The sequence below is a fragment of the Ptychodera flava genome, chromosome 1 (genome assembly GCF_041260155.1).
Source record: "Ptychodera flava strain L36383 chromosome 1, AS_Pfla_20210202, whole genome shotgun sequence".
Taxonomy (NCBI): Eukaryota; Metazoa; Hemichordata; class Enteropneusta; family Ptychoderidae; genus Ptychodera; species Ptychodera flava.
This window is the reverse complement of record NC_091928.1, coordinates 16,890,796-16,917,772: the sequence shown is the minus strand read 5'-3', so window position 1 is coordinate 16,917,772 and position 26,977 is coordinate 16,890,796. Positions and strand designations below refer to the sequence as shown.

General features: G+C 37.4%; 1 protein-coding gene across 1 annotated transcript in view; it reads right to left on the bottom strand.

Annotated features, from left to right (window-relative positions):
• Nucleotides 1-2,654: 2,654 nt before the first annotated feature.
• LOC139131548 (protein kinase C and casein kinase substrate in neurons protein 1-like) overlaps nt 2,655-26,977 on the bottom strand; it is a 42,553-nt gene continuing 18,230 nt past the window's right edge. The window contains 11 exon segments of the mRNA XM_070697643.1: nt 2,655-4,266; nt 5,884-8,836; nt 9,938-10,068; nt 14,717-14,821; nt 15,766-15,935; nt 16,613-16,733; nt 17,462-17,688; nt 19,603-19,622; nt 19,625-19,739; nt 20,870-21,069; nt 22,017-22,274. Coding sequence (XP_070553744.1) covers nt 8,730-8,836; nt 9,938-10,068; nt 14,717-14,821; nt 15,766-15,935; nt 16,613-16,733; nt 17,462-17,688; nt 19,603-19,622; nt 19,625-19,739; nt 20,870-21,069; nt 22,017-22,230 — 1,410 coding nt within the window. The 5' untranslated portion in view covers nt 22,231-22,274 and the 3' untranslated portion in view covers nt 2,655-4,266; nt 5,884-8,729.

Sequence of the window (26,977 nt, the reverse complement as noted above, 5' to 3'; positions counted from 1 at the left end):
AATTAGGTTTACTTCATGCAATGGCCATGATTGACCCTCTTTACCGGCGGGCCGCCTCCGGCGGCCCACTACAATAAATTGACTTTATGTAATACCCCACGGCAATCTTACCGTAAAATTCCCAATTGAAGCCGCGGCTTGTATTAGAAACATTTTTGAGGGACCCCTGGGATCACGCACTGAATAATGGTAATGGCCGCGCGCCTTCAGCGGCCCTGTCCAGTAAAGTCTACTTTATGCAATAGCCATGATCGACCCTCTTTACCGGCGTGCCACCTTTGGCGGCCCACTAGAATAAAGTTGACTTTACGTAATGGCCCATGACCCTCTTAACCGGAGGGCTGCCTTGGCGAACCACTCCCATAAAGTTTACTTTATACAATGTCCATGGACATGAGTTGTCTATGGAAATGAAGTTAAAAATTGCCTTACAGTCGTCCTAATTAACAGACGTTTCAATGGATGTGGCTGAGACGTTTGTGCACTGCATCGAATAAAGTGCGCCGCGTACCAGAGTTCAAATCCAAACATGCGGGTAAATTTGACATATGGGTTTTGGTTATTTTTCAGGGGGGGGGGTCATCAATTTTTTTCGTCTGACAAAGGGGGGGTCATCATTTTTTCACAAAAAATGCAGGGGGGGTCTATATTTTTTGAACACCGGCGACAAGATTTTGCCGGCCCCCCCAGGCCGTAAAAACTGAACGCTCCCTAAAGCGATTGTAATACAAAAGTCAGCAGGAAGCCCAACTCTGGCCATAAAATTGATACTGATACTTCAGGCTGCGTAAACATCGCACAGTGGTACAAACCATTTCTCTCATGGTGTATGGTAGAAAATAATCTGAATCCAATGAAGAGTAATTCACGATTGCCACCGATTGAGATTACCCGCTGATTTTAGTGTTTGCAATTGCTGTACTGTACCCACCAGTGAAGTTGATCGCCAATTTATTTGTTATCTGGCCAAATGTTTCCCTGTCTCACTAGGCATTTTGCTAAATGGCTTGACGGGTTAATACGTAATGGACACGTGCAACCGGCCGGGTTCACATTAACACTGATTACAATTTCCTGATGTTGTTTCAACTGGATGAGGGGCACGCTGTAGAACCACTGATGTCATTTGCCCATGGCAACGAACTTTTCACGATAGAGTCTATACTGTGTATGCTTTGTGTACTTTTTCAGACGCGCGAAACGTTATTAATGAAAAAAAGCTTTTGAAATGAAAAGAAGAAAGACTAGGCACTGCGCGATCTTTGGTATGAAAAAATGGTTTATTCTACTGTTTGACGATAAGAAATATATTGTCAAACAGCATGACAAGCCGTCTATGACAGGGAAGGGTGCGCAGTGTCTTGCTACTGAGTGGTAAAAAATGCACAACTGCTTAAGGCATTCTGGTGATTTTCTATACAAGCATCGTGAGTAGTCGCCAGGTGCCAAAAAACAGTGTCCACTAGTTTTTCTGAGATTGTGGGGCAAATTCAACAGGTTTTCAGGGTGCATATTGTTTTTATTTTATTTACACTTTATTTAAAGAGGGTAGTCTGATTTTCAAACTGATTGTAATTTACATCAGAGAGCTCAGAAATATACATCCTGTACATGTAACATGTTTAATTCTATCAACTTGTTCAGCTATTCATTTGAGTTGCTATATTTTATTGCCTTGAAGTGTATTAACCAGTGTCCAAAATGGTTTTGGGTTTTTTAATCACGTGCAGGCAGAGTTCACAAGCTGAATACTGTGAACCTTCATTTGCTTTGGGAGTAGGACAAGAAGCTGTAGTTGATATTAAAAGCGCAAATAGTGAAAAAAATCCTCAAAAGTTACAGTACCACTTGCCCATTAACCATTCTCGACCCCCATCTCTTCGAAAACATATCTGCTATTATCGCGCCGCCAGTGGCAGCAGCCTGAAATTAAGTAAGACAGAATCCATATTCTGACCAGTGGTGGCGCTCTCACTAGTTTTAAATAAGCGAATCGACTTACCAGAAAAGATTCTAATTTCTGGCTAAAAAAAGATGTTACAGTACCCTCTATGCTTTGTAACAAAACGAGCAGAACTAAAGAAATACAACTAACTCTTCCATTTTTAACCTATTTGATAACATCACAATGAATCTGTAAACGAAGAATGCGCCTCTGGGACACAAATTTGGACTCGCACATTTTTAAGTTCTTTTCCCGTCAACACTTGTGAGGGCCCATTTTGAAGATCTTGAAATTACATGTAATTTTCAGTCTTCTTATTGTGAAAACCTAAAAATTTTATTTGTTCCCACAGAAGTCAACACATGGATGGAGGCCATTTTGAATTTCAAATATAAATGTTACGCTTGTGCAAAACTTTGTATGGTAGCCCCCCTGATTTTGTCCTTGGAATGTTATTAGAATGGTTGAAAGTTTCATTAAGGAAAGTTTGGGATAAATTCATTCAATTTCAAAACACACTACCTTTATTACTTTCACATTAAAATCTCATTTAGCCCTAAAGTCAGTAGCCATATTATACTTTCATTCTACGGGGTTAATACATTAATTTCTATAACATTTCACCCACCACTACTGAACAAGTTGGTCCTCTTCCATTATGACCAAAATACACCACAACTGATGAAACGAAAACCAAAGAGTCCAAAAGTAAAAATTAAATAATTATATTTATTAACGACCAGAGTACAAACAACAAATGATGTACCTCAATGTCAGGCAACTTTCTCATTTTTTGAATTCAGTTATGCAAATACCGACCAAAAAGTGTGCATCATCATGGTTACCATCATGGTTGCCATCATGGTTGCCATCATGGTTATCATCATGGTTGCCATCATGGTTGCCATCATGGTTATCATCATGGTTATCATCATGGTTACAAGTTCTGGTAAATGAATCCCTGTGACAAAGTCTGTACAACAAACTTGGTAGAGAGACTTTATGTAAGGATAATGCTTCGTTTTCATGTTATGTCTGGTACAGCTCCCTATGCATCCTGTTTGAACCCTTTCCACAGAATGGTTTGGTCCAAATCTATTGTTTTCTGTGGTGAAGTTACACTGTGCAGAGGTGATACTGGCACTGACTTCTACGTTCCATCAACTCTGCTTCCTTTTGACGGTCACAGATGAAACGGCAATTGTTGCCGACAGTTCAAACAAAGTGAAGAAAGCAAACTTCTCAATAAAGTACAAAATTCAAAATAATCCTGGTACACGTCTGAGAATAGAACAATTCACAGTTGATGATGCTCTTATGTTGAAGTTTCTTGCAAAAGACTGGACAATTTCTTTCAAATTCATTTCCTTTCACATTCCTAAGCCTGACCAAACTAAACCACGCAAGGACACAAGTACTAATACTGTCAAATCTGTCCATTTCTAATTGTAAACTGTCTCTTCAGCAATGGAGTGGTAAATTTGTTGTACACTATAATATAACAAATAAAATGTGAACCACCAAATAAATGTACCTTTTCAAACACATATCACAAGAACAGCTCTCTATACATGGCAAAATTTACAAAAAGTATGGTCTATTCACACTCAGTTCTGGCAACCATTACTGAGACATTCTGTTCACAAGAGAGTCTGTACATTTTCTTTTCAAGGGAACCTGTGCAGTCTGTCTTTCAGGAGAGTCTGTACTAACATGGCTACCATTGATATGTAAATGACCCATCTATGTGAAATAGATGTACGTTTGATACAAAATCTGGGCTTTTCAATTGAAAAGTGAAGTGAATAATGTAAGATTTGATAACAGTCAATTTGGTCTTTTGAAGAGACCATGTCTTTCATTCTCTCTTCACAAAGGTAACCTTGAACAGTTTCTTGCAAATTCATTTCCTTTCACATTCTTTAACCTGACCGAACTAAACCATGAAAGGTCATGACAGAACTAGATAACCATGATTCATGACCTAGATAACCATGATTCATGACCTAGATAACCATGATTCATGATCTAGATGACCACATTCATGACCTGGATAACCATGATTCATGACCTAGATAACCATGATTCATGACCTAGATAACCATGATTCATGACCTAGATAACCATGATTCATGACCTACCTGGCAATGATTCATGAACTAGATAGCTATGATTCATTACCAAGAACTCCCTAATATAAAGTTTCTGAACCAAAATGTTACAGCAAAGAGATGAAACAATATAACATTTGCATATTTTGATTTCCACAGAATTTATTTTTTTGAAATTTTTTAAGCTATTTTCCTCAAAAAATCATAGACCTTAAAAACGGAAGGACAGGCAACTGCCAGAAAAGACAAAGAAACTTGCGTGTTTACCCGTACGATCTGGGTTATAATCCTCTGCGCAGTTATGTAAACGCAAAACACGTCACGTGATGACACAGTGACGTCTTGGCAGCACTGGCGCTACACAGAAGACGCTATACCTGTGCTGTCGAGTCAAGTCGCGTTCTGTTCCGGGGTCTAGTTCACGTTGTTTTCAAGCATTGTATTACCCATTGATTTTTACAGACAATTTTGCTACCATTTTCGACAGATGAGTCACTATTAGGTATATTTATTGTTGTTGTTTTTGTAATTCCCGTCAATTCATGATCGAGTCGGCAAAGTTAATTTGCAATCTAATCATTGTACACCCCTGATAACTCTTCCGTTTATTTCTGATTCATGTGTAATGCTGTAAACTTTCTTTACTTCATTATGTACTTCTTGCACTTCGGCACTGTAGTATTTTAAAAACTCGTGCGTCTTCAGCCCGATCGGCCATTGTTGTTTACGAAGCGACTTCATGTTTCAACTGAAAATTTCATATCCTGTCATATTTCTCTGCTGTAATGATAATGCATGTCAATGATAGTAAACGTTTCAACGTTAGGTATTTCGTCAACTGACTAGTATTTTGCGGGGCAAATCATGTTTACATTGTAAAACTTGTACCAAATTCACCAAATTTGTACCAAATTCACGTGCAGGCATCTCCAGCTCGATCGGCCGTCATGATTGCTGTTGATGGACGATCTTTTTGTGCGTTTCAACTAAGTAATTTTTTACCCTCTTAATAATGCATGACAGTGCTAATGTACGTTTCTACGTGTCTTATTTCGTGGATTGAACTAGTATTTTTTGGAGGAAGTCATGCGTACATTTGTAAAACTAGGACTATTCACGCGTCTCCGACTCAGTCGGCCATTGTTGTTTACAACACGACATTTTGTGCGTTTCCTCTGAGTAATTTTTCGTACCGTCTCATGTTTCTCTGTTGTAATAATAATGCATGACAGTGCTAACGTACGTTTCTACGTGTCTTATTTCGTGGTTTGAACTAGTATTTTTAGGAGGAAGTCATACGTACATTTGTAAAACTAGGACTAAATTCACGCGTCACCGACTCAATCGGCCATTGTTGTTTACAACACGACATTTTGTGCGTTTCCTCTGAGTAATTTTCTTGCCGTCTCATGTTTCTCTGTTGTAATAATAATGCATGACAGTGCTAATGTACGTTTCTACGTGTCTTATTTCGTGGTTTGAACTAGTATTTTTGGGAGGAAGTCATACGTACATTTGTAAAACTAGGACTAAATTCACGCGTCTCCGACTCAATCGGCTATTGTTGTTTACAACACGACACTTTGAAATTAGACGCGAAAGCTTGAGCATGCGCTGATCGCAATGTTGTAGTGATTAACATAATCTCGCGTCTGACAAGCCTCTCAAATCACGGGAATTTCCGTGAGCTTGCGATACGAGAGATAAACAGTTACGTTTGTTTATGTTAATGAGTGTTCAAGTTTTTCACGGATTATAACCAGGATTACATGAAAGAAAATAGCTAGTTGCCTGTCCTTCCGTTTTAAGGTCTATGAAAAAATGTACCATATTTCTACAATTCTGTTGATATTAATTTCAAAAACACAATTGACAAATTGCTATTTCATACATATACATACATGTCTTATTAAATACAGTAACAGAAGTCCACCGTCTTGCAACAGCAGAGGTAAAACCCCTACATGCTGAAGATAATAGAACAGTCCATCATAGATTTCTATGTGGTTCAGCACATAATTTTCAATGAAAAGGATGAGTTACTAAAATATTGTTGAAAACAGTCGCTTATATGTGTAATCATGATAATTTCACTAGGTACATATGCAGAATTAAATAGAATAACATAATATAATATATGTTGGGGTTAAGGTTCGTAATCTAACTGTAGACATGATAACATAAAGTACTACTCTACTTGTCTGATTAACAAAAGGGGTGGGCTGATCACACCATTGTTTTTCGGTCATACCTCAAAGAAAACATTCAAATGTGTACCTTATTGTTTAAGTAAATTGTTTTGATTTTGTTTAAATACAATTTGGATATATTGATAATACAACTCCAGGTTGAAACAAAGGCACAACATAAATAGGAGAAATATGGATGTGATTATTACACAAAAATTTGTGACATTGAAATTTATTTTCTTATCATGCATTCAAAAAAATGCAGGGTTTAATGATTGTTGTCCAAAGTTCAACTATAAAACTGTTGATGATTACAATTAATACAATTGTACAGATATCTCGGAAGTTGTACCCTATGACCTCTGGGTGACCTAAAAGGGCTGAACTTTGAACTCAAAAGGTCACAACATTTTATTTGTCTTCTACCTGACAGCATACACACACAAGGACAGGAATAATTCTTCCATGCATTTACTTTGTCATTATAAACAGAATATGGATTGTGACTTTTAACTTCATAAATTACAGAAATTAGGTAGCAGGCACACAAAATATAATATACACACATCATTGATCATTATTGAACACCCTGAAAAAGTCAAAAGGAAGGGTTTTTCGATTATCTCTGATACAGAATTTTGAAGAAACCAGGTTATATGTACTAGTCACACATAAATTCATAATATAATATTCTGAATAAACTTTCATGTTGACCTATGACATGATTTGTAATCATGGTGATATTCAAATTTATTCATAACCTATGACACGGCAATCAGTAAGAATTTGATGGAATCCACTACATGCCATGGCATGTAACACTTAGATTTTTCATGCACCTATCTACAATTTAATGCCTCAAATGATTTGATGATAAATTCATGTCAGTCATCGTAAAATATATCAAGTATTCATTCTGCCTCTTTCCTACTTTCCTGCAGTTATGACTTGCACTGCAGACATTTCTGATCAAGCAAAATAGAAGTGCAAAGAGACATTGCCGCATCGTGCCATAAAACGATGGCATTTTACAAATGGCAGCAAAGCAAATACTGTTGACAGTGAGAATTGGTGACAAGATTTGTTTTATGAGCTAAAACTGAAAAATGCTGTTCTCTGTACTTTCTTAGACTCAACTGAAAGAAAATATTTCTGACAGAATGGACAAAGAGTCTCTGGTAGACTTGTAAAGGACGTTGCTACATTTTCAACTGGGAATAAAACTCAATTCTGCAATTTCTTTGAAATGTGTTTCAAAGCAGGCTTGGTTTTTCACAACACTTGAAGGGAAAAGCAGGCAAATCGCATTAATTTAGTTTCAAATAGTTACCAAATGTAAATAGATATTAATATCATACCGGACAAAACTTATTGCTGTAGTATGAGAAGTTAAATGCATGCTGGGATTGCACAGTGCATCCCAGGATTGAACAGTGCACGCTTGGTCATCATACAGTACAGGTGAATGTGTGACAGCCTCTACAGTATGGCCAAACATGGTTTGAGGGTATCAAAGCCAATTGTACAACACAGTTAGGCTCCACCCCTAAATCAGTAAACATGGTTTCTCCTAGCCACAAATCTACAGCATGGGCATACCAAAGCCTGCAAAAATCCAGGGGGTTACGCAAGCCGTGAAAAACAGATAAACTTTGTCAAAAAAGTTTGAAATGTTGCAAAAGTTGCAGTTATTGCCTTTTGATACAGTGTAACATTTAATCATTGTTATCCTATCTGTGGTATCCTAACATTGCTACACATTATACATGATATCAAAATCTTCAACTATTGTCACTCGTGTGTCTCTATGCTGTAAAAACCCTACTCTGTAAATTTGTTACTCATCCGTAACTCAGGGGAGAAAATACTTAACGAACACCCGTACCTTTCTCTCTGAATTCAGAAAACACATATCTAGACAATGTTTCTCTCACAACACCAGGGAATCAAATCACTTTGCGATATCAATTACTACTTTCAAATGGTTTCTTTGACAATACACTGTTCAGTTCTGATGCAGAGACCTGCATCAGAATCACCATATTTTATTTCTATTTACAATCCTAAATGAAATGTTCGGAAATATTTTGCTGTCTAAACAAAATATGGATACTGTTAAGCCTACGACTGGAGCAGAGATGAATTTAAACATAGTGTGTGTATTTATAACAGAGTATCCAAATTACAGTTTTTTTCAATTCATGAACGCACAAGCTCAGGTTTTTACAAGTGTAGATTACTCAGAAAGTAAGTGTTGCGTTACTGTTCAATCGATGAACTTCAGGGTTTTCAATGACTTTCCAGAGTTCAATTTCAAGGGTTCCTGATTATCAAACCTCCAGTACAACTACCATTTAGAGATACTTCCTTGTCATTGGGGAATTATAAACATTTTGATGAAGGGCGATTCTTAGGAGAAACACTGGATATAAGTGTATGTGTACGTATGACATTTGAATAATGAATATTTATGTGTTTACAGCACTATACAGGTTCAGCATAGTTAGCTGGATACAATCCCACTTTGCCGTCTATCCTTCCTTTACACCAGCCTTGCTCATCTTCATCCTCCAGTTTTGTGAATACAGTACCTGAAAAAAATTCACAAAGTTAATATTTGGTGGGAAGGGGGAGGGGGCTTCTCATTTCCTTGTTGGAATTTTTCTATCTTTGTCAAGTGATTTTCTAGTGCTACAACTTAAAAATATATATTTTCAAAACATTATTGCAGCCAGTGTTTATTTTGAAATTTTCTGTTAGTTTTTATCTGAGTCTCCTTGGCAAATACAGGAATCTACCAATTCCTTTTCATGATATTTGTTTAATTACTGATGAAAGTTCTTTTTGATGGGTGAAAATTTCCCATACTACACGTACTGGGATAGGGACGATGAACAGAAATTTTGGGAAATTCATGAATACAGTCAGAGAGTTCAGAAATGTTTTCAGTTGGAAAGCAAATGGCTTCTACCCTTTAAAAATACCATGCTTAATGATATCTGTGCATGAGCACAGTGTGTATGTGAAACGTGCATCGATGACTATCGATTATTTGGCAACATACAGTATTCTCTTTTGTTATACATAAGAAAACTTTCAAAGTGTCATGCACACAGTTTGGTTAAAATTCACTCTACAAGTTTCTTTCTGTTCTTCTCTGGAAATTCACCTTGCTCTATGGCACACGTGGTATCTGAACTCTTTGATTCAATTTAGCAATGTCTTAAAACTGTCTTGAGTAAGTTCTATATCGACACACCATAATGTAGGAAATTTTCTTGCATTCAAAGGAAAACTTAAAGGCAGTGGTGCATCATATTGGCTTGGTGGGCAGATTATTGACAAGCACATAAATGAGTTTTTGTGAGCATACACAGATGTTAAAAACACAAAATACTTGCTTAAATTAATTACTTTACTCCTGATAAACAAAGACGCATTTCAATCACTAAAATTTGTACAAACATGACATCTGACCACTGTGCAACTGTATTTTTCAATTTCACAGTCAGTACAATCTTAACGCCTTATTACACCAGTACATGCAATGGGTCACATCAAAGTCCCTTACCGAACATACATCCTGCGATCAGTAAACACATACATAGATGGAGAGCCCAACACACATTACACACACATAAAACACACACACACACACATGCCTACACTGTACCACGTATGGAAGATCTTACCACTTTTGAACGTCAACTCATCTTCTTCAGCTCCTTCGTAGTCATACAAAGCCCTGACTGGTACACCGACGGCTTCCTGGTCATCCCATTCATCATTGAACGGATTAGGATCAGCTTCTTGATCCATGGCACTGTTGGCATGACAACACACCATCATTATAGAGCCTGTAGCTGTTACTTTGGATAATTTTTTTATTCAATATCTTATTTTTCTTTTGCACATCAATGCCAAGTTCTTGTTCTACTCTCCAAAGCATCTCTCTGTGTTAAATGCCCTGTTATCGTTTTCATGATCAAGTAAAGTTTTCACCATCTTACTTTTGTGAAAATCACAAATTTAATCTTTTGTCACAGAGTTAACACAGGGACAGCAGCCATTTTGAATTTCAAATATCGGTAACTGTTTGGTAAATTATTTCTCTAGTACCAAACTTTGTACAGCGACCCCTGATTTTCATTATTGTTTGATGAGAGGATGGTTCAAAGTAAAAGTTTAGTTGAGGGATGTTTGAGCAAAGTTGAAGTCAATTTTGATATGTGTACTACAGATAGTCGGAAAAATTTACACTCGTTCTCATCTATCATCGAACGCGCAACTTCATGTGAATGTTGATACATCTCATGAATTCATCAGTGTGTTTCCTTTGAAACTTCATGAGTTGATAAGGAACTTCCTAGGAAGATTTCAGACGCCGCCGCGCCGCGCTGGCGACAAGTTTACAAGTTTATGTAAACATAAGATACACTGTACGCAAACGACTGACGTGAACGTCATATTCCTAGCTACGTGAATACGTACCTTTACATTAGCGATTCGTATGAATTGTTCAAAAACAATAGGCGAAGTTTTAAACCGGTAAAATGTGTGCGCGAATTTCATTTCATTAATACAACAACTAAAATGCGAATAACAGATCGCAGATACAAAAATAGTTTGGGCGGCAAAGTTGAGGGTTGCTGCAACATTGTACAACTGCCGTGCACAGTATAGTACACACTTCCAAAATGCAACGTGGTTTCCCGACACCATTCTGACGCGAAGACGCATCTGAGAACTTCACTTGAAAGGCGTTTCTTATGGTGAAATTGCATCGACGACCGGAGTGTCTAAATCAACAGCGCACAGTATCTGCTGCAAATACGAGAGAACAGGCTCCCTTAGTGATAGACCAGCGCGAGAACGTACTAAAGTTGTCGACAACATTCTCCAACATATCGAGTTCTATAAAAGGCGGCAACCAAGTATTTACTTGCACGAAATCAGAAGGTAACTTCTTGATGATAACGGGTGTACGGCCGAAAACGTACCATCGCTGGCGACAATTCACCGAGCGATAACCGAATACCTGAACATGAGTCGAAAGAAAATATCAAGTCTTGCTGCCGAATCGATGACTCCAGCTATCGGACAATATACACTGGATTTCATAGAAACTGTTTCTGATTACAATATAAATCAAATTCATTGGTTTGACGAGTCTTCGGTGATCAGAACTACAGGCAATCGTCGTTTTGGACACGCAGAAATCAGAACACCGGCAGTTCAAATACAACCGGCCATGCCATGCATCGAACGCTACGTACGCGATCAACATCCTTGTCAGTGCTGCGGGTGTCGATCATTCCGATGTGATCGTTGGACCATCAAATGGGTTGGAGTTATTGAACTTTTTCGATGAGGCTGTTCGAGTTACGGATAATTTTGGAAATCCTTGTTTGGCCGTAGGTGACTGTGTAATTATGGATAATTGCGGTTTCCATCACGCCCGATATGTTGAGCAAAATCTCCAACGACTATTGCAGGCGAGAGGGGTTCGACTGATTTACCAGCCACCATATAATGTTTTCAACGTTGGCGAGCCGTGTTTCAACTATATAAAGAGCGAGCTGAGATCTCATCAAGATGTCGCCTACAGGTTCACTGAACTAGCGACTGCTAATGCCATAGCAAACATTACTCCCGGTACTTGTCGTTTCTTTGCGAGAGAATGTGCACACATTTGAAAATGGGACCGTCATCATTCATAGTATCGTCATTACACGCACGTACATTTGTTCCGGGGTGAGGAAATGAACTAGCGCGATGTTGACTCTCAAAACGAACATGCGCGATGTTGATTCTCAAGGAAATTTCGGGTACATTTTTTCTCTCTTGAAATGTGAATCTTTCGTATTTCACAAAAGTGTAAGAACGTTTCTCTGCCCGAAACTGATGGCGATGTCCCATCCTGAACGTAAATCTTCGCCTTTAAAGTTCCACCTCGGCATTTTAAACTTTCACTTACTAGCTTTCATTCTCATGAATTCACCCTCTCTTCATGTACACGGATGTTATCTTTTGTGCACCATAGTATTGGAAGTGAACGTTAAACACAAATTCTGATGACATTTTCATTTACAAAACTCATCGGCACCATGGACAAACCAACAAAAGTTTGGAAAAACTCGAACACCGCGGAAAGCATGGAGCGTTCCAGGGACAACTGTGCAATGCATGCTCTTAGCGAAAATAAATGTGGCGCACGCGTGTTGTATGCTTGTATGCCCCAGCAAGTTTTAATTTGTTGGCGCCGACTTGTCTGGAAGTCTGTAGCAATATTATTAATTACATCGTTGAGGCGGCGAAATCTTCCTAGGAAGTTCCTTATCAACTCATGAAGTTTCAAAGGAAACACACTGATGAATTCATGAGATGTATCAACATTCACATGAAGTTGCGCGTTCGATGATAGATGAGAACGAGTGTAAATGTTGGCACACTTTCAGATTATGAAATTATACGGTGTTGAGAAATCAGTGTTGAATAATACACACTATAAAGCAAAACAAATCCATTTGCAAATATATTCTTATTTCACATTAATCATATCTGTAAAACACTGGTACGGTACAGTAGCAGTAAATACTTATGGCTGGTGTAATTCATCATTACAACGATGTAACTATTCACACTGCTTGTCAATTGGTTACACTCATATAGCTACAAATTACATACTACAGAACACTGATACAGAACTTCACAAAATGTACAAGCTACACAGTGCTACTTGACATTACAGCACGTACAGACAACATATGACCTTGCAAATGCTGTTCACAATATACCACATCAAAGACAGACAGAAAATAGACAATGAAATGGCTCAGCTATGCATATGTTTTTTTTTTCATCCTTATTGTGTCTGTCCTGGAAGTTTGACTTTGATTGACAGTGTATACGAAGGCTTTCTAAAATGTACAATAGTCTCTCTTTTCTCTCTCTGTTTTCACTTTCACATTTTGCCATTTTACGAAAGTTGGGGGGAGTCTTTGTGCCAAGTAACTTTGGCAGAATTTTCTGCAAGCAAATGTGCCGACTTTTGTGTGAATAACCATAAGAGAGCCACAGCTCTGAGTCTTTGAGTTTGAATTTCAGAGGTTTCATCCAATTCTTTATGTTTTCACAGACATTTATGAGGCGAGTCATTACGACCCAACAAACAATGTCAATGTTGTCACTGTACACAGGAAACCAAATCACAGGCGAATCAACGGTTGGGGGGGGGGAGGAAGAAACACATATATACTGTTACCTGCAAATGCCAAATCAAAATGTATTTCATAATACACCTCATCCAATTTCCTCTTTGAAAATTTGATAAATCTTTCAAGTATTACTCATCTTCATCATAGACAGTATTGCCGTCTTTGTGTACATTTTATATAATATGCATGGCAAGTGCTTTGTAGCTTATCACGGTAAGTTTTTCACTGTTAACATTGCATGGTAAAAGCTTCTAAAACTGTTCAAGAATAAATGGGTCTTTGTTATACTGGTGCAAAAACGGTGTTTGCCATCTGGATGCAAATCAATGGTTCACAACTGAGATTATGGATGAGGTATGTGATGAATCGAATACAGATATTCCGTTTCAAAGAGGAAACCATATTTCAAATCTGCTTTCTTTTTCGCCTGTGGCCATGTGTTTACATGCTTGGTTATTTGGAAACTACCACCAACAACACAAATACTACATTCTACTTCCCACCACCAAATACACAACACGTTGTGCTAAATTCTACTTGCTAGCTCCAAATATACAAGATGTTATGCTGCATTCTACTTGGAAGCTCCCAATTGACCCCTTACAAAAAAGAATATAGACTATGTCCTATTACATTTAGATCTCCTATAGATATCTATAGAAATTCTACAGAAGTTTATAGAGTTTTGGCACCATCTTCTATAGGATTCTATAGAAAAACAAGATTCAATAGAATTCTACAGAAGTCTATAGAACATTTACGTTAGGCACAAGATGCTATGCTACATTCAACTTGCTAGTTCCCAATACACAACATGTTATACTAAGCTCACAATGTCATTGCTATCCTGGCAGTGCAAATGATATACAGGTGCAAAGCCATCTATAGCTACCAGGCTGACACTACAAATAATTAAACCGCTGAGACCCTTTGACACCAAATTTCCATGTATATAGGTCCAACTACATCCATTCAAGACAATGGAGGCAACATCAACAAATCTGGTGAACGTCGGACATTACATACATGGCGGCATGGCTACTTACAAGTTTGTCTGTCTAACGTGTTCACCCCTAATTCCCTGTAAACAGGTCCACACTCACCATTGATAACAATACACTTGGGTGAAACCATATCAATGGAAGGGTTTAACATAGGAAACACACAAACAGGACACTGATATGTTGATTACCAGCCGTAATACAGACTACAGTTCCTGAGATGGGCAACTGGACGAGGGTAAAACCGACTAACCTTGGCGTGATGTCTGGTTCTGGTGATGGCTGACTGTAGCTTTGTTGTGCGTAATCGTTATAGGCATTGAATCTGCTTGGGGTTTGTGAAGATGATTGGTAGCCACTAAGTGACAAGACGAACAAGATGGCAAATGGATGGAAAAAAAATAGACAAGTGACAATGAGAACGTGAACACGTTTGAATCGACGAACCCTAGAATCTGAAAGAAGGCAGGCACAAACAGAACCATATGCACAAACAAATATAGGAAAACATAATTCCATTTCCCATTTGGACACATGGGTTTGTTTGTACAGCCATCACGATACCTCTTGGCTCTACAGTATCTGTAGAACACACTGGGTACCATTCATTCCGGAGTAGGCCCTTTGACATGAAAACAAGTACACAATGCAAACTGACAAAAAATGTCTGTACATGATGATCGCCATGTATGATTATTAACTTAAAAACTTTACTGTTTTACACAAATGAAACACAGAAGAAGATCTCCATACAATTATTTTTTTTGTTTCTTTTCAATTTCAAAGGAAGTTATGTAGGAACACCAATAAATAATTCTGAATTCCTAACGTTTTGAATTTCTGAATTTTTTTGAGTTTAATGAATTGAAAACTCTTTTGTTTCTTGTTTTTGAATGTTAATTATTTTTGTTCCATTTTAGTGCAACTAAGCACAGCTACACACACATATTGCATGAGAGAAGAATCCACGAAGAGAATGTTTACTTATCAAATGTTATTGAGATATAGTTGAAACCTTATCACCTCATTATTTGTACAGATGCATCTTATTAGTGTAATGATGGTACATTAACAATCTCAGAACAAAAAACTGCCCATTTAGAATCACACAAAACATTGTCTTCTTTGTTTTGAAAACAGAAAGCAGATGCCCTTCAACAAAGTACCAAGATACCCAAACAGACACGGACAAAGTAATAGACAGATACACTGACATACCAATAGACACGCTGACAAACCGACAGGCAGACAGACATGCTGACAAACACCCTGACATACAGTCAAAGATGCACAAAAACTGACCTGTCTCCGACTTGATGGATCCCAGCATCGCCCATGCCCAAGCTACTGTTAGCTGAAAACTCTGAGTTGCCCTTGAACGACGCATTGGTCAACATGACACCATCACCACCACCAACATTACCCTTGCTTTTCTTCTTGGAACTTATTGAATGCATCTCTTCAGAATATTCCTGCAATACAAAAAAATAATCTCATCAACCAAAATGTTGAATCAAGTCATAAGTACAAACTGTTATAATTATAAAATACTTTTAATAACTTAAGTTTCCAAAACTATTATACTCTGAGCAAAATGCTTGTAAAAAAGGCTAGTTTAATCAAGTTGTGCATGTGTATGCACTCTCTCTCTCTCTCTCTCTCTCTCTCTCTCTCTCTCTCTCTCTCTCTCTCTCTCTCTCTCTCTCTCTCTCTCTCTCTCTCTCTCTCTCTCTCTCTAAACACACACACACGCATACACACACAACACACACACACACACATATACCTATATATACATATGTGATTGACATTTGTTTGTAAAATGCAGTTGATGCCTGACAGATATCTTGTGCATTTCAGACATGTTAGACAGACAAATTGACAGACAAATCAAATTTAAGACCTCATTCAGTTGTGATTTACACCCAGCACTGATAAGGCCATTACAAACAACAAAAGTTCAAAATAATATAATTATACTACTATGTGACTGTAACTTGTACACATCAAAAGTCTTTGTACCAGGCCCTGTGTTCACGCTCATTAAAAACAATGCATTCAATACCACTGTTAACAGGAAAGTTGTTGTTATCATTTGATATCCTACAATGCTTCAAATGCCCGAAAGACTTCAAAATAGAGTGCTGACCTCAAATGCAGGCCAGCTCATGGCCATTCCAGTACCGTGTGTGTTCTTCCACCATTTCAAGTCTTTGTCAGCGTCTGCATTCTGTACAGTCTGTATGAAGTCAGAGTATACCTGAGAGAAACTGGAAAATAAAAAACCACATATCAGATTATCTCTTGATACAGAGTGCATAATCACATAGGCGGCAGTGGATAGAGTGTGTTATGATAAGGATTTTGGTTTCAACTTTGATTTTGAAGGTTCCCTTTGAGACAGATCAATTTTTAAACAGTACACTCATGAACAGTTTGCATGTATTCAATAGCGCCCTCACAGTTGCACATTGTGTAATGAGAGAGATCCATGTTTGCACAGCAGTACAGTCAATGTTTGTATACAATAGCGCTCTTATGGCTAGGTATTTGTGTTTTTAAAGATGGGAGAGTTTTATACTTGTTCAGTACTTTAAATGATCAGTGATCAGGAACGCAGTGCCACCCTCATGGCCAGGCATTTGTGTTCTTGCTGGCCATGGTCCATTTGAATTCCAGGTTTAATCCTTTGAGTGCTGTAATTTTTCCTAGAAAATGTCAGTGCAACATTTTATCAATTTTTATATATGTTTCTGTATTTGTTTTGATGCTCTTGAAAGAAATGGACACAACTTTTCATTGGCTATTTGTTTTTGACAAAAATTTTTGGAAAAATATGAAAAAACTGTCTAGATCTGCAAAAAAATTTTTGGCATTATATTGCATAAAGGTGACAAAAATTGACTCTGGGACTCAAAGGTTAAACAACTGTTGTGAATGTTTACGTCGTCAAAATAACTGCAAAGAGTTGAATTCAAGGGCTAGAAGACTAACTTACTTTGTTTGAGATGAGAGATCTAATCTAGCATGTAAATCTGACAAAACTTCCTTGAAGAAATTGAGTCTCCTTGCTTCGAATTCCTGTGTCTTGTTGAATTGTCCTGTCATGTCTTCCATGTACCGTGCATTGTAGTTGGTCAGCTCTGATAGCGCCTTTTCATATTTCTCCTTGGCTTTGATCTTGTCCTGCTTGCATTTGTCTACCTTGTCATGGAGTTTCTTTATCTGGAGTGGGAAAAGCCAATACACAGAGAACACAACATCTTATCATCTCAGCATGTGTAAACAAACAAAGAAAATATGAAATAAAGAAACAGTTAAAAGACATTATAGGCAATAAATAAATAAAACAAAAATAAACAAACATCCTAGAATAAAAAAGAAAAATTCAAAAATTCTCAGACACTAAGGGTAAACTTTCTCATTGAAATATTCCATTACCTTTCACAGCTTTGGTTTGGCCCAAAGCCATTGTTATTAATGGTGAACACAGACCAGTTTACTTTGAATTAGGGATGAACAGGTTCAACATGTACTTGTAAATACTGAACTAGCTTTTTTTTTTTTAGGAAACTAGCTTTTTGAATGCACACACAGGAACTGATGAATTCAAGAAAATTTGTTTGTTTTGATTTGTTTGTACAGAACTATGGTCTGATCCACGAAGCTTTAAGAATGAGTTTAAGGTAGTTTTGAAAAAAAACCTTCTAGGGTTGATTGTATACACTTGATGCGTTTAGTTCCATGTTAAGGGGCAACATTTCCTACAAGAGAGAAGCAAGATTCTGTACATAACTAGGAACCAGTTAACTTGTTTTAGTTAATCGTTGGTGAGATTTTTTTCTCATGTACATGATAAGATATTGCAGGCAGCTGAGTTTTTGCCTCTGTGTAATGGCCCACTACATGTCAGGCACGCTAGAGATACAGTATTTATAGTTTTGTTTCAGTAGGAAGTGTGGAGTGTATTGTATGTCAGACTGGTTCCTGCTAAGATATATTTATGTACAACCAGGTCACCAATACAGATATAGTAAGATAAATATTATGTGGAGAATGGAGTTGATAATTTTGATTTGTAGTAAACACTGTAAATGAGTACTACAAGAACAATCTATATCACATGCAATGTTCTGCTGGTTCTAAGAAACAGGAACTGAAACAATTGTTGTTGTAAATGCATTGAGTGAATCATTGCATCTTTGTCAGCCAGTCGCAATTTCTGTTTTTGAGTCATTATACAGTCATATTCAAAAGACAAATATAGCAATTAAGTGTGAGCAATAACAAACAACCAGTTACAATACAGAACTGGAACAGGGATTTGTAAAAGTCAAAAATACACCAGTGTGTTCCTTGTTGAGATCTCTTTTCCTGGAAGATAATGTACAGTACACAAGACATTGTTGTAGGATTGCATGAAAGGGTTAGCCGCCGGGGGAAACGATTACAGTGAGCATGTATGTTTTCCATGGACATGAACAAGCCATACTACAAATCTGACACACTGTATACATCAGAGCATGGGGAGGAATTGGGGAGTTGTGTACTGCCCTCACATGACAGTTCATGGAAATGATGTTCCCACAACACACCTAATGCCAGTTGTGAGGTTCTGTGTTTCCTCTGCCACTCTCAAATTCGTAAAATTACTAATTTTTTAGATGATTTACTAATTTTTTTCATTGTTGATTCGTAAATATACGAATGCAAGGAAGCAGCTAGTTGATTGAGAGCTGAAGGCCCCAAAACCTCAAAATAGTTCTGTCTAAGCACATGTTGTACTTAATTTGAATTTGATTGAATGATATTCCGTATTGGAACGGTTAAGTTTACATATGAATTTCAAAATTTACGAAAAGTTTCAATACCCAATTTGTAAATTTACTAAAAAATTTCAGAAGCCAGAGGAAACACAGAGGTTTCTTTCAAAAGTAATCTCTTCTTTCTAAAAAAGATATGATATGCATTTTAACTCTTTGCAGATGAAGTTATATGAGGGATTTTGTCATTTGGTGACACTTTTTTCTTCAAAACACAAGACACTGCCTGTTTTAGACCAACTAAATGAATTTTCGTCTGAAATTATGATGAAAAATTGCAAAACACTAGTTCAAATCAGAAATTGAATTTACTTACATGGTCAGGTGATAATGAGGATCCTCTTTAGCGTTGTTTTCTCCGTTGATAGCTGACTTCTCAAGTTTACATGTGTTGTGAAATGCCTTTTTTGATGAATTTACTTTGACAAGTAACTTGGCCCATGGTTTTTGTGCCTGAAAGTGAAAAGGAAGATCAGAAAAATTCCATCTAACCCTTACACCATCATAGTTTGGCCAAAAATGGTATTTAGGACCTGTTTACAGGAAATAAGAGGTGCAAGGGTTTATGAAAATACTTTTTCATGGTAGTATACAAGCCAAGAAAAGCTAATCACACTGTCAGTACCGATTACTTCACAGCATATAATGCATTCAAGGGTTTAGTTTGAATCACAATTTGCCAAACTACCCATCTGTTACTGAAATACGACAATTTCACTTTCAAAACGATGTAGAACAGGTTAAACTTTGACATTGAAATATTGTTGACACGTCTAAACAGACAGTAAAAGTATTGCTAAAAGATAATTCAGATGATTAACCTACATGTGCAGTAACATAAACAGGTAGTCAAAAATTCAGCCTATCTTTCACCCCACTTCCTGCTGTAAAGTTACAACTCTGCGAACAAGAGGACTGAACCAAGACTTAGAGGTTAGAGATTAAAAAGATTGTTTTCATCAGCACTAAGTACACGAAGAAAGTAGTCTCTTGCAGTGTTGATGAACAAATATGACACAACTGTAGACTAACAGATTCACCTATGTGCACATGCTCTGCGACCTTCGACCCTACCACTACAAAACTGAGGAACAGAAGATCCAACTCTGATACTGACCGTTTTAGGGTGGCCTTCACAATATGTAAAAAGCCACAAACCCCTTAGGATGTTTAATTGTAGTATGACACGAGTCAATGCCACTATATTCCTGGCACACCACTAATACAGCATGTAAGTATACCAAGATGTTTGGCGGATTTATCACAAGTTATTCTCAGACAGGCTACGTATCATTTCCCATACTACCAAATGATGTATTACAATTCAAAAATGGCATACTGAAATAAAAAGAACTCACAAAATTTTCCAGACAAAAGAAATCCGGTGAATTCTTGATCAGATTCAAACTCACAACGTACAGCACCTGGTCAGCTAGTGAAGACACCAAATCAAAACTGCTCAGCTGAGAGATCAACCTAGGTTGACAAGTGACCCCCTCCACATGCAGTTGGGATCATGAACCATTCAATATATACATACTCACTATTGTACATCGCTCACAAAACCTAATTGTCAAGTATACCTTTTTAAATCCTTCTTCGCTTTCTACAGTTTCTTTAAAGCTGAGCATCTTCTTGTGATAGTTTTCTTTCTGCCACTGTTTGACTTTCTGGTGTACATCTGTGATTAACTGTTCCTTGACCTCCAGGTGGATATCACACTTCCTTTCAGCTTCTGTCAACACTGCTTTCCATGCAGACGCCATGGTGCCATACTCTGGACCTGTAATGTAATGTCGGTATGTAAAATTGACAGCATCAGTGATCTAGTATGTCTGTTATGGTTTGGTATACAGGGTTCCCTAGTCATCTAATAGGGGTTACTATCTAATGATTTCCCATTCGTTTCACAAAGGTTCGAGAGTCATCTCACAAAAGTCCACATGTCATTTCTCAGATGTTCCCAAGTCATTTCACAAAGTTTCATCAGTGATTTCTAAGTTCCCCGAGCATTCCACAAAGGTTCCCCTTCCTGTCATTTCACTGAGCTTCCCCAGTCATTTCCCTAGTAATTTCACAAGGATTCTCTTTTCTTTTCACAAAAGTTCCCATAACAGGTTGTAGGACAGTCACCCCTGGACATCAATCTACTGAACACTGACCCAAACTTTATAATCCTCAACCCTGGCCTAAATTTTCAAGTGAGTAATGTCAAGCGGGCATTCTTCCTGATATCCCTCCCCCTTATCATTTCTCAGAGGTTTGTTGGTCTTTTCAGGTGGTATGCACCTCGAAAATGAAAGACTTAAAACTTTTGCTCAAACTTCCCTAAACGAAACTTTCAACCATTCTCTTATTAAATCAACAACAAAATTCAGGGGGTCACCCTGCAAAGTTTGGAAACAAATTACCCAACATTTTGCAATATTTGAAATTCAAAATGGCCGCCATCCCAGTGCTAACTCTATGGGGGAAAAATTAAATTTTGGATTTTCGAAAAACTAAGCTGGTGAAAGTTTTTCTTTCTCCAAGAGCTTTAACATGAGCCCAAACAAGTGGTAGGTCAGAAAAGAATTGTAGAAATTTAAGAGTTTGAATATCTGTCCCCGAGGTATGTTCTACCTTAACAAAGGTCAGTGAATAACAGGAACTACATAAACATCATCAAAATTACATGATCCTCTGCACCCTAGAAAGAAAACCCCGTCACACAGAACAATCTCTACTGACCTTTATCCACCAGGTCGTTCCATTTTTTCGCCCACTGCCTCAAGTGCTTGGCGTATGCTTTTTCAATTTCACTTCTCTCTTGTATCATTGTCATGAGATCATTGCATAATTTGTTGCCGTCGTCGATCCTCTTGACAGTTTTCTTGTAGTTTCCGATCTCCCAGAAGGAGTCTGTGCCGGGAGCGGCTATGTTTTCTTCGCTGTACTGTGACATCCTACTGTGATGGCGATGTCTCCATCAAATGATAAAATTTACACCTGATCAAACAAAAAAAAACAAACATTTGTGAGTGTCTGGAGATTTCTAAGAAATCCATTGTACATTGCACAGCACACACAATGAGGAATAGGATGTGTTACACATTTTGCAAACCCTAGACAGAACAAAAAGAATCTAAACATATATCGCTAATGATATCTGATGTTTTCCCATAAATCTTGACAGAAAAAAACATTACAAAATTGTAATTTCAAACATTTCAGAAATCTCTATACAAAATACATTCAAAAAATCAAACATTTCCTCGGAACAGGAGAGATTTAATTAAAGGTATACAGTCACCTGTTCCAATTTTGCCACAGTTACTATGGAAAGAGAAAATCTAACCAATCACAGATTTTAATTAAGCGGGTGGCCACTTTTTAAAAACAGCGCTCTCACATGGGCATTTTGAATACCAAGGAATGCCCCTTTGACCATATATGGGCATATTTAGATTACAGGTGACTGTATACCTTTAATTGAATTGCTGAAGAGTCATACGCCATAATCGTCCTATTCACCATAATGGTTTGGCCCAAAAAGCCTAGCAATCAATAGTGAGGGTGGATCTATTTACAGGGAATGGGGGTGTACAGGTTAAATTTCAAATCTAGGAAGTTACTTGTTATTCATTAATTGAAATGTAATAGGGACACAACTTGAAGGGTTCATATAGAGTACACTTCGACAATTAAACTAATGGAAAAGCAATTAAATGTCAAACAATCTTCTCCAGGAGTCACACAAAGTGATTTATCACCATGACAACTTCAGTAAATATTGCATATCATAATGGGCATAACAATAACTACAGTCAATGAGTTGTTTTGTAACAAGGTACACAAGGATATTCTTTAGGAGAGATTTTTAATACTCATTCTTAAGATGTCAACACATCATGGTTGAATGAAAACATTTTCTACAAACTTTCAGTCAGTGGTTTTCAAACACTTCATTTGTCGGCAACTTGCATGCAGTGATTGGGAAGGTAGTAAAAATGTATTATTGTTGTCACCATAAAATGCATTTCGAAAAACGTGAAATCGTGTACCCATGAATAATATCTAAAGAATGTAATAAAAATCATTATAAACGGTGATAGGTTATTTGGGATTCTGTTGCTTACACACTGTCAGTTAGAATTTTCATGTGCTGTATTGTTCCATCCCATTCATATCCATCGTTCATATAAGTAGAAATCAAAAATGCCCTCTTTTGAAAGTGATTTCCCACCATTTGGTTTCACTGCCAGTACCATCATGATGAACCTAAATACCCTCTTTGAAAGTGATTTCCCACCGTTTGATTAAATTTTCACTGCTAGTACCATCATGATCAAATCCTTTTCAACTACACTGAATTACATTATAGTTATGAATAGCAATGTGTATTTTACCCCACCAGGTGGCATTACCCTATTCACGATATACAGTACATTTTCTGAAGAACCAGTACAGTGTATGAACCGTATAGCTAGGACATCATATATGTATATACTCTATATACACCACAAACGTTCAGTGAAAAATTCACTGTAGCTTGCTGAGACCTGTCAGGCTGATCACATGGCTACACACTCACCATTCAAATTCAAACCAGGGGATAATCAACAACACAAGTTGACTGACCCTGAATACCGCCTTTTCATTCACTTTTTTTGCAGTCTGGCAGATTAACTATTAATAGCATCACTACATGTAATCACTGCATGTGACATGGAGAGCCAGTGTTTCCCTAGTCACTGTGTACGTCTGTATGTACAGTAAACACTGTAGGCTTGCATTTTATATATCAGTATGTACATTATATACTGTATATTTGCGTTTTTACACATATCGACATGTACAGCTTATATTGTACCCTTGCTTTTACATCATATTGAGTAAATTATCTCCATGTAGAATCAAAAAACACATTTTATTGCATCCTAGTAAATCACTATCTTTGTTACACAGGTAGATGTACATGTATACTCTGAATGTTACAGTGCCAATACCACAGCTACAAAACTTTTGGAAAATGCTATATGGTACCACTCGGTAACAGGGAGGATATGTTTCCCACATAAACTGTATAAAATCCTGATTGCAAGTTTGTGGGTTGAAAGTCAGGGACTAGCAACTTAAACTTTACATGAAAGGTTAATAGCAAGTGCTGATATAATTCCTGTATCCGACTTACATATACATTACTTAAAATAGAGCTCTATCGATAGTGGAATGTCAGTTGCCAAGATCATTGCTTATGCCATGTAATCTACTTGATATACTGCAAGCTTTGTAGCATAGCAGCAATTCTCTAATGGTTACCATCCATGTTTATAGCTGTTTACTTCAAGTACAAAGCTGATAAAATAGATGATATGCTACTGTACAATGTATGGTATGGCCACCAAAACTACCGGTAGTATTTGCAATTACATGTACTGGTCTATGAACGAAACTACCACACATAGAAGTCCACAACATGTACACAACATTACTTTGGTTTTCACAGATAGCCATCAAAACTACTCTACCTGTTCTCACAGGTACATTACATGTATATGTAATTGTACTGCGAAGATAAACACTGTGGATGTATGATGAACACCAAGAAAACTGTAACTACGGCATGGATATTTCTTCCGCACCTCACAAATTTGAATTCCACCAAAACAAGCTTGGAAACTGTCACCATGATTATTGCAGAGTTGGTCAGTTCACATCTACATATGTACCGTACATCAGTGGTGAGTATAGATTCAAAAACATAACAACACTTTACAACAGTACCATGTACCAGTAACTCACATAACCATGTGCTATCTTCAAGCTGTGCCTGATTGTGCATGTACATACTGAACTAGGCTCTCACAGCCCCTCGTTCACCACACAGCTCCACCTTCTACCATAAGTGACATGTCTTCGAAGCCAGCGAGGTTCACTTAGCCAGCCAGACGTACTGGAATTTGCTGAGCCGAGCTGCACTCTTTAAAGGTGCTTGCATGGTCTGGGGCCTAGCTTTCGAGGGCTGTGAGAGTCTAATTCTCGCAACTACCACTACCAAAATTATTATCCATCTAATAGGATCCGAATACAATAACATTTTTTACATTTACAATTTAAATGTACAATTTACACCAATCTTTATTCCTACATGAAGGGGAAGTTTGTGCATGGTGTACATCTACCATAGCTGTGTATAATAATTAACATTCCCTAGGACTAGGAGGAAATACATGTTACTATGGCATTATTTGTCTCTATGGTATGATCTGTTCTTATCACACACAGAACTAGACCTAAACCATGACCTCTGTCAATTTACAAGTACTAATTATACCTCAATGGTTTGATAAATGCTCTGATATGTGAAGTGCCTTAATTCCAATTATACAGCGGGATTTGAGAAAATCACGTTGCAGAGGGGGAACTGAAAGGGATTTATATGTAGGTCAGGTGTGAACGCTTTGCTCAGCTGACTGGTTTGTGGAAAGTCAAAACACCTTGGCTTGAGCATGTCGGAGATAGACCATGTGATCTTGGAAGAGATGGATTGGCAGGGCGAACAATAGAATGTTTGTTTCCTTCAGAGATTTCTTCAAGAGCCATTACTACACGCAGTTACTACAATTGTTTAAGTTTTCAGTGATGTGAATACTTTGTACAGCTGAAACTTTCATGAACAATTTGTCCTGTTCTTATTGTTTACATCTATAACATTTTCAACTGATTCTTACAACATCTAAAAGTCAGTACCCTGCTTTAATACCTTTACATCTATCAATCATGATTATTAATAATATAATGCATGATTTCCGGCAAACACATATTCTCTGTTGATAATAACTCAATGTTGAATTGCATGGTCATATAATGCTCATTAATACACTTTGCCTAAATGAATTCAATTACTTAGGAAATTAATGACAATTATGCGGAAAGAAAAAGCTGATGCCACACAAAAATTTGTAACTTTGTAGGTATCACCGTAAATTCCATGTAGTCCAATATGGATGATTGGTCTGAGTGTAATAATCTGTAGTGTTATTAATACCCTATATGTGACCTTTGACATGATCACATGATGAAAAGTTCAAACACACCTGTGTGACCTTTGACATGGTCACATGACAAGAAGTGCAAACCTACAATGTATATTGAGTACCTGCTGCACACCATGCCTTCATAAATATTATAAATGTTATCAGTTTAAGGTAATATGCACCTCGAAAGTGAAAGACTTAAACTTTTGCTCAAACTTTCCTCGGTGAAACTTTCAACCATTCTCTTACCAAAGCAAGAATAAAAATCAGGGGTCACCGAGCAAACTTTGGTACTAGAGAGACAAATAACTTGTGATTTCTCGATATTTGAAATCCAAAATGGCCGCCATCCCTGTGTTAACTCTATGGGAAAAAATAAAATTTTCGATTTTCAGAAAACTAAGACGGTGAAAACTCTTCTTTCGCCAAGAGCTTCACAATGAGTCCCCACAAGTGGTAGGTCAGAAGAGAATTGACAAAACTTGAAGGCCCGAATTTCTGTCCCCGAGGTGCGTTCTACCTTAAGATGAGCTCTGGCACTTATCAATACAAATGAACAAAAAGTACCCTCAGGCCAAAGGTTATCACCATAACAGGGCGTGTAGTATTTGCTGATGGGCCATGATTCAACACTTTAAGAATTTTTAACATCTGTCTGATAAACGTACTGGT